The sequence below is a fragment of the Maylandia zebra genome, linkage group LG23 (assembly GCF_041146795.1).
Source record: "Maylandia zebra isolate NMK-2024a linkage group LG23, Mzebra_GT3a, whole genome shotgun sequence".
NCBI classification, from domain to species: Eukaryota; Metazoa; Chordata; class Actinopteri; order Cichliformes; family Cichlidae; genus Maylandia; species Maylandia zebra.
This window is the reverse complement of record NC_135188.1, coordinates 29,685,448-29,693,418: the sequence shown is the minus strand read 5'-3', so window position 1 is coordinate 29,693,418 and position 7,971 is coordinate 29,685,448. Positions and strand designations below refer to the sequence as shown.

At 39.6% G+C, this 7,971-nt stretch overlaps 2 protein-coding genes across 4 annotated transcripts in view; one reads left to right on the top strand and one right to left on the bottom strand.

Annotated features, from left to right (window-relative positions):
* nfkbiz (nuclear factor of kappa light polypeptide gene enhancer in B-cells inhibitor, zeta) overlaps window positions 1-5,010 on the top strand; it is a 7,067-nt gene extending 2,057 nt beyond the window's left edge. Inside the window, exons 5-12 of one of the 2 annotated variants that reach the window (XM_004571235.3) lie at window positions 1-95; window positions 850-955; window positions 1,036-1,182; window positions 2,832-2,895; window positions 2,986-3,155; window positions 3,309-3,419; window positions 3,576-3,743; window positions 3,832-5,010. The exon at window positions 1-95 is cut by the window's left edge and continues 252 nt beyond it. In XM_004571235.3, coding sequence (XP_004571292.1) covers window positions 1-95; window positions 850-955; window positions 1,036-1,182; window positions 2,832-2,895; window positions 2,986-3,155; window positions 3,309-3,419; window positions 3,576-3,743; window positions 3,832-3,870 — 900 coding nt within the window. In that variant the 3' untranslated portion in view covers window positions 3,871-5,010. The other variant, XM_023154203.3, reaches the window with a different exon arrangement.
* On the bottom strand, window positions 4,830-7,572 carry jagn1b (jagunal homolog 1b). Of its 2 annotated transcripts, none has more exons than XM_076880286.1 (4): window positions 7,414-7,572; window positions 6,773-6,870; window positions 5,540-5,612; window positions 4,830-5,496 (listed from the first exon to the last, which is right to left on the bottom strand). In XM_076880286.1, exons 2-4 carry the CDS (start codon window positions 6,859-6,861, stop codon window positions 5,080-5,082), a joined length of 579 nt encoding a protein of 192 aa, XP_076736401.1. In that variant the 5' UTR covers window positions 6,862-6,870; window positions 7,414-7,572; the 3' UTR covers window positions 4,830-5,079. The 2 variants fall into 2 exon arrangements, with proteins under 2 accessions (XP_076736401.1, XP_004571290.1); XM_004571233.6 differs by having other exon boundaries at window positions 4,830-5,469.
* Window positions 7,573-7,971: the final 399 nt, after the last annotated feature.

Genomic DNA, 7,971 nt, shown 5'->3' with positions numbered 1-7,971 from the left:
ATGACCTTGTTTCAATGGCAAATACAGCAGGAGGCACGCAAAGTTGAAGGAATTTCCCTAGAGCAGCTGTCCATGCAGGACTCAGATGGTGACACGTATGTATACATGAACGAAAGCATTACCCTGACCAGTGGTTAGTTGAATAAAGATCAGTGTCATAGAATTAGGTGAGAAGATTAAATAGTAAACTAAAAAGTAGAGATACAATTGTATGGGCAGACAGAGCTAGGTCAAAGTAAAAAGCTACATGGGTGAAACTACTAAAAGTCAAGGCTGATCAGCTGAAACAGGTTAAAGTAACAGAACAGTGGAAGGCTAAATAGCACCCCCCCAGCAAATGTATAGCTAAATGGTTAAAAGCTAAAAGGTTCCAATATCTACAGTTATCCGGTAAAGTGACATAAATATGAAAATAAGCTAATGGATCATTGATTTTTAAACAGTTAGATAAACATATTGGGTGAAGAGTTTACAAAGACAAAAGCAAACAATTGAAACGGATCAAAATATTCAAATGGTTGGGAAAAAGATGATTAAATGGTTATAATATGCAAAGGTAATGGATAACAGGTTGGAGCGGTTGGAAAACAGGTAGAGAAGTCACACGAACACTAGGTGAAAGTTATTGTTTTTAGGGTAAACAATTAAGCAAAAAAAAAAAAAAAAACCGCAGACAAAGGTGGAAATCATTGAGGAGCAAATGGAAAATAGCTCTAACAGGCCTACTTGGCTAAAAGTGCAGAATAATTATTAGAAATCACACAAATGTACAGTAAGCCTGACCCAAACACTATGAACAGCATTTCTGTGGATTTCTGCTGCAGCTGACCTTTTTACTCCTTCCACCAGATTCCTTCACATAGCAGTAGCAAAAGGTCTGCGTGCTCTGGCTTACGTGCTCTCTGCAAAAATGGCTGGAACTTGCTTTCTGGACATTAAAGAACACAATGGGCAGGTAAAGACATTCAGTGGCTTGTGATTGATGGTGGTTTTCATACATCAAGACACATTAACCTGTAAGCTGTGTTTCCACAGAGCCCTCTCCAGATCGCGGCTACCACCAATCAGTACTTAATTCTCCAAGACCTCATGGCTCATGGAGCTCAGGTCAACACGAGAGACTGCTGGGGCCGTGCTCCTTTGCATGTGTGTGCTGAGAAAGGCCACTATCTCACTCTGGGGGTAAGAAATCACTATCAGTATTTACCTACCTACCTGCATATGTATATATAGATTAAATGCTGATTAAAAGTTAAAGCATAAACTTAAAGTTGACCTCTTTAGGCTTCAAATATTCACTAATTTAATCTAAATCATTCCATTGCTAAGCAGTGTAAGATTATACTGTCTAGCAACTTTTCAGAGCATTGCTTTGGATCAACACAAAATTTTTAAGTTAGCTTTAAAAATTCTCAAACTTTAATTGCTGCTATCAAATACAAAGTGGCTATACAGTGTAGACATTTACCTAACAAACGAAATTCCCTGCACTAATCCCTTTGGGATTGCATCAGAACGGCATCTGGTGTTCTTGTTGATGCAAAATAAGAAAAATATTTGTGGTTGTTTCTATAGCAACAACAGGCTTAAACACACAAGTTTAAGATGTAAAAAAGGGTGATTGTTCAGAGTATAGTATTCCCATGATACAACAGTAGGACAAAGTAACAGATACTGTCGTATCTCCTAGCGAGATGGGAGTGGCACACCTGTCTCACTATTGCCCCAATCCAGGGCGTGAAGCTCTGCTGGCAAATGACACCTTGTGAGTAAATGAGCCACGCCCATGGAAAACGGCATTAGGTGATACCTGGGGATTGAGAAAGGCTGGCTAAACTCCAAACGCAGGATTCATTTCTTTTGTAAAACATAATTCAGCTTTCATAATAAAGTCTGAAGATTTTCACTGAAACCACAACACCAAGTCGCATAGATGACGACAGTCTTGCCACGTTTAAGCATCACAGGGCCAGAATTGGGACAGCTTTCCTCAATGGAGTGCTTACAAGTAGGGGAAACAGAACTTTCTGATTCTGAGCAGCAAAACCAGAGGGTTTAGTGTCAAAGAACTAATCAAATGTCATAACCTAAACAGGAGACAGATATCGGTGTAGGTCAGTAATCCAGTGGTCATTGTAGGCGCTGAAACTGGCAACTAGACATACTTCAGTTTTCAAAGATGATCGGAGTCCCATATTTTTTAACCCCTAGTATGGTTACTACCGTAGAGTGTGTCCTGAGAATTGCTGACCCATCCCATTCATTGTTAAGAGTTAACAAGAGTTCTGCCATAAAGACAATATTTGACGTCCTCCCCTGTACCCCTATTGACGAGTTCTGACACTTCAGTATATATCATTAAATTCAAGGGTTACTCCTAGTAAGGTTTCTAGAGGGTAAAGAGTTAAGGCTGCATGATAACAAACCCACTAAAGGTTTAACTGAAGAAGGCTCTTGGATGACAGGTCTTCTAAAACAAGAAATTGAGTAAGTCTTTAAGTCTTGTCTTGAAGACTATAAAAAAAGAGGCCTTCATCTCAAGCCCTTAAGACAACAGAGATACACAACTCATCTTGTTAATGTATAACATGCGTATTGCTGAGAGTTAATGTGAAACACGTTGCCTGCTTCCTCAAATGTACCAGAGACCTTTGTCTTATCACATGGCGCCAAAATTAATAATAAACCCGGACTCTGATCCACTTCCCCTGCAACTGTGACAAATGTAGGCCAAATAACGTTTTGTCAGAATAGAATTTAGTGTTGCAGTCATGCTTTTTTTTTCTAGTTGTATTAAGAATATTTTCTTAATCTCACTCATATTTCCGCAGGGCATCTGGAAGGCCTTAAAAGGAAATGGGGAACTGATCGATGTAGAAATGTTCAGTTACGATGGTGAGTATGTTTTTGTGTGACTGAAAACTTTAGGATGCTTAAATGCCTTTTTTGTGATTAAATTCTGTAATTTGTTTCTGTGTCTGGAAGGTTTGACTGCTCTTCATTTGGCCGTCTTGTCTCACAACAATGTTGTGAAGGATCTGAGGAACCTGGAAAATCCCTGCACATTCATGACCGCGGAGCTGGGGCAGCGAAAGCGCTTGTACTTTGAATGTATCAAGATTCTGCTGAACATGGGCGCCTCCTGTGGGACAAAGGTAAGTATTACCACTTCAGGGGAACATTTAGCTGGCTTGGTCCTGCTCCACACCAAACTGCTCGGGTTTTCCCGTCTCTTGTGGTTTGGTTTAAGATACAGTGATCTAAATTTCCAGTCTGGTTTTCATTTGGTTTATTTTTAATCTCTCCAGGATCTGAAAAGTGGGCGGACTTCTCTCCATATGGCTTCTGAGGAGGCAAATGTGGAGCTGCTGAAGATTTTTCTTGACCAGCCAACAATGCTGTCCATTGTAAATGTTAAGGTATGCCTACTGTTTCATGACAAAGAATATGTTTAGGGTGGATTGCTGCCTTTTACAAGAAACCAGAGAGAAAGTTTCCCAGCTGTCACAGCTCCAAACTGCGCCCATAAAAACTACACAAACAGTAACATGTGGTGTCTTTTCCACTCCTTTCAGACGTTCAGTGGAAACACGGCGCTGCACATCGTCAGCTCTCTGACCAATCACAAAACTCAAGCCGAAGCGGTGAAGCTGCTTATGAGAAAGGGAGCCGATCCTGGGATTAGGAACTTAGAAAATGAGCTGCCGTCTCAGCTGGTACCTGAAGGTCCTGCTGGGGAAAAGGTAAGGGTGTCACTTCACATACATGCTGGAGGAATTGCAGATGGCACTGTTTGCTGACTGAAATCAAAATCAAATTTTTTTCCTGCAGGTGCGGCAGATCCTGAAAGGAAAACATGTTAATGCTTAAATAAAGCTGAAGAACACTGTCAGTCAGACAGTTGAGTATGATAAATATGATTTGCCAAACAAGGCAGATGGTGGTTGTTTCAGTGAAACATGTCGAGTTGTTCATTACGGTGTAATGCTTACAAAAAAAAAAAAAAAAAAAAAAGTACTTATGTAAAATTTTTGTTACTTTTATCAAGTAGGGTCAGTGTGATTATTCTTTACAGGTTTTAAGAGTTTGGAAAGGAATCTTGGGGTTGTTTTTTTAAATTTTTGAATATTTTAGCACCAAGTGAAATCCTTTTGTTAATGCAGTGGAAAATATTTACCCATCTCATCAAGAGATAGTACCTTGAAAGGTATCAAATGATTTCTTTTTTTCCCCGGCATATTGGGCCAAAATGTAACAACTGGTGCATCCCTCATCAAATCTACACTTAATTTTCTAAGCTTAAATCTTTGTAAGAGTTCTAATCCTAAATATCTAGGTAATGTTTTGATAATGATATGCAAAATGTGGGGAAAAAAAAAAATCACTGAACCAACTTTTTTCTAACTATGCAATTACACTGTGTTGTTTTTGTCTTCATGACTGTGTGTTATTGTAAAGGTAACTATTGTGATGTGTGAATTGTCTTGTTTTACATTTTTAGTTAAGTTTCAACTATATGGTTGTAAATAGGAGGGGTGATACAGAATTCTGGGACTCTGCCTCATATACATATTAAAAAATCAAACAGGCATGATTTAAATTTGGGCAATCACCTGTTAATGTCTTATGTGCATCTCCAACACATTGTGGAAAACCTCCAACTCCAATTTTGGAGAAATGGACGAAGTCACCTGGAGGAAAATTTGACTAATATGGTGCCGAATCCCAGAGTTTTTACTACAATTTCTAATTTTCTAAACATTTTATTAATGTTACTGCATGTGATTTGCGTTTTCTCAGTACTTAAAAGTAATGAAGTACACAAAACATTTTAGGATTTGTTGCTGTTAATGATGAAATGTCAGAAATCATGTACAGAGGGGAAGGTGGTGGTTACAATCTGTCCAAGGACTGATTTTCTTCACACAATGATGTAATCACTGTCAAATATAAATATAGAAAAAAAAAAAAACCAAGCTGGACAACAATAAAGTCTCTTAGTCTTGGCAATTTGGCTCTAAGATCCTCTTTGTCCTTCAAACTAGTTGACCTTGGAGTTTAAGCATGCTTCGGCTGAATTTATTTCTTCTTCTTCTCCTGTGTGGTGGTGAACCACTGGTCCAGCAGCTTCTTACTATAGTAGATCTGCCAGCCGTGAACCTGCACGGCGATGACGATCACCAGGTACATGACTGACACGGCGCTGAAGCCGAAAATGAAACGGTATGCTTTGCCGTGGCGATAGAGCTGCTGAGCCACGGGGAACATCTCCATGCTGCCGTAGATCAGTGGCGCCACACAAAAGAGCCCGGCGCTGATCATGGAGATGACCAGGTAGCTGATGTTGTTACGGGGCAGTGCCAAGAAGCTGAAGACTGTGGGTATTATGCTCAGTAAGTAGGGGTACTCCCACTGGTATGGAGAGGCCACCACCTTGTGGGACACCAGGTTCAGCTGGCTTACCGTCACCTGAGAAAGAAATGAAAACACATTCAACTTTTACAGAACGTAAAACATGCTTCTGCACAAGAATGCTTACCTGAGCTGCCATCAACACCCAGATCAACAGATGGACAATGTTGAGCTTACGGATTTCAGACTTCAAGGAAACACTGTGAACATAAAAGAAATAATAAAAGAAAGACCAATCAGATGTTAGATTTTAAACGACTCAAAATTTAGTGGATCAAAGTCTCCTAAATACAGAAACCTTTGCATAGCAACAAATCACTCACTCAGAAGAATCTCTTAGATATAAATTACTATATACTTATTTAAGCAGGCCGATGCTTCTGATGTCTCAGAAACAGTACTTCTCAAAAGGCTGTATTTGCTTTGGCTTGTCCATCCAGAAGGAGTATGAGCTTACGCAACTGCAAGAAGCCTGTGGGTCCATGATTCAAAAGAATCACGACTTCTCCTGCAGCATTACTCAGAATTTATTCAAGCTTACAATGATCACCTTGACCGACATTGTGCTCAAAGTCATATTTGTTGTTTTACAAATAATAACTTGTGAAACGAGATGAGATAATGACCACATCCCGTCCCAGGTCAGACAGGTTGTGCAGCGTAACTTTTCCTTTAAATGTTGATCACTAATACATACAACCACTGCAGAATCATCAGTATCTCTGTACGAGGCATGACCTGGACTTTTCCTGAAAGTTTGACGTGTATGAGCTGAACAGGAATGGAGGCAGCAGAGTCCCCATTGGAGCTTCTGCACATCACCAAATTAGATGAGCCACCACCCTAATTAGATATACTACCTTACAGACTGGCTGCAGTAAGTAGTCCATGAGATGCTGGACATGTTGACATGTTCCTGTAGCATCTCTCTCAGTAGCTCTTGAGAATAGTCTCTCCAGCTGATAGTTGTGACGCCAAATGAGATACTACTGACATTCTGGTTTTAGAACAGCTGTACTGCTCTTTTTAGCTTTTCAAATTAGTAGTTTAATACTTAAGACCAGTGAAGCTTGTTTTATTATTTGATTTGAATGATCAGGACTGTACACTGATGAAAGAAAGCCTTGAATGAACTGAGGTATACATTTTTATACTGTCATCTATATCAGTTTAGTTAACAGGGCCCTAGTTAACACTTAGCAGCTTTTAAACGAATTAAAACTAAAGTGATTCCAGATAAACACTACTAATGTTTAATTACTTGGGCACTTAAGTTAAAATATTAAAAAAATTAAATAAATATAATTCCTTAAGAGTTGAATTTGGGGATTATTGCTCATTTAATGACAAATAAATGAACCTCATCTGGTAGTGAGAGGCGACCCGCTCCCGGTGCTGGTAGTCACTGCCATCTGTGCCCGCTGCTCTTGGACCAGCCCGAGAAGCCATGATGGATATCTGAAGGCAAAACATGTCAGGTTTAACATCATCTAATGTCTAATTACACATCAGTAAGCCAGTCATTTCCAGCAATGAGCTGACTGCTCAGTCAGTCATGCAATACCGTTACTCTTATATTTTACACTTTAAAAGCTTCACGTTTGCGTTTGTAAAAGTGACAAAGCTCTAAAACGAGGGTGGAAGGGGAGTTTGCTCTTATTAAATCGCGGCATACAGGTGTTTAATTCATTAGTTATCTGCTAATGCTGCTAATGTGGCACGGGGAGCGTTTAAGAGTACGCTCCTGTTTCCCACTCTGCATGTCAGCTTAAATGTTTCAGAAGATACTTCGTTTTTACTTCAGCTGCCATGACTTATGTCGATAAGTTGAGTTACAAATTGTTTGGGAATGGCTAGGCTAGCAAGCTAATGCCTGTGAGTGATTCACTGCTACTGTAAGTCAAACAAAAGTAGTGTTAGCGAGAGATAAATACGAGTCAGACCACCGGCAATGGCATTATGTCGTCTGTTGAGACATCTGATATATACAACGGCACTTACCTTTTATTTTCTGCTACAGAATAAAAGCATTTAACCGTTAAAAACCTGGTTAACAACGGCTACAGAGCAGCTAGCTGGCCAGCTTCATACAAGGAAAGAGGGATGACAGACAGAATGTATGACGTGTCAAACCCTGATTGGTCTCTATCTTCTTGCTTTCCTGTGACTGTCATATGTTAACCATTTAATTCCTCTGATAAGCAGATTGCATTTCTCTGGATGATCTGATGACAACACACTGACACTGCTGCAGTCATAGGCTATTTTATTTTAAACATAAACTCACTGGCCACTTTATTAGGTGCTCCTGTTCTATTGCTCTTTACTGAAACATGTAATCAGACAAATAATTAATGTATTTAGGCATGTATACAGTCAAGATGACCTGTTAAAGCTCAATGCGAGTGTCAGAATAGTGAATAAAGGTGATTTCAGTGCCAGACAAGCTGAACATTTCAGAAACTGATGATTTACTGGGATTTTTCCACAAATGAAAAATTGTGGAGATCAGAGGAGAATGGTCAGACTGCACTGAGCTAATAGGAGGGCAACAGTAAC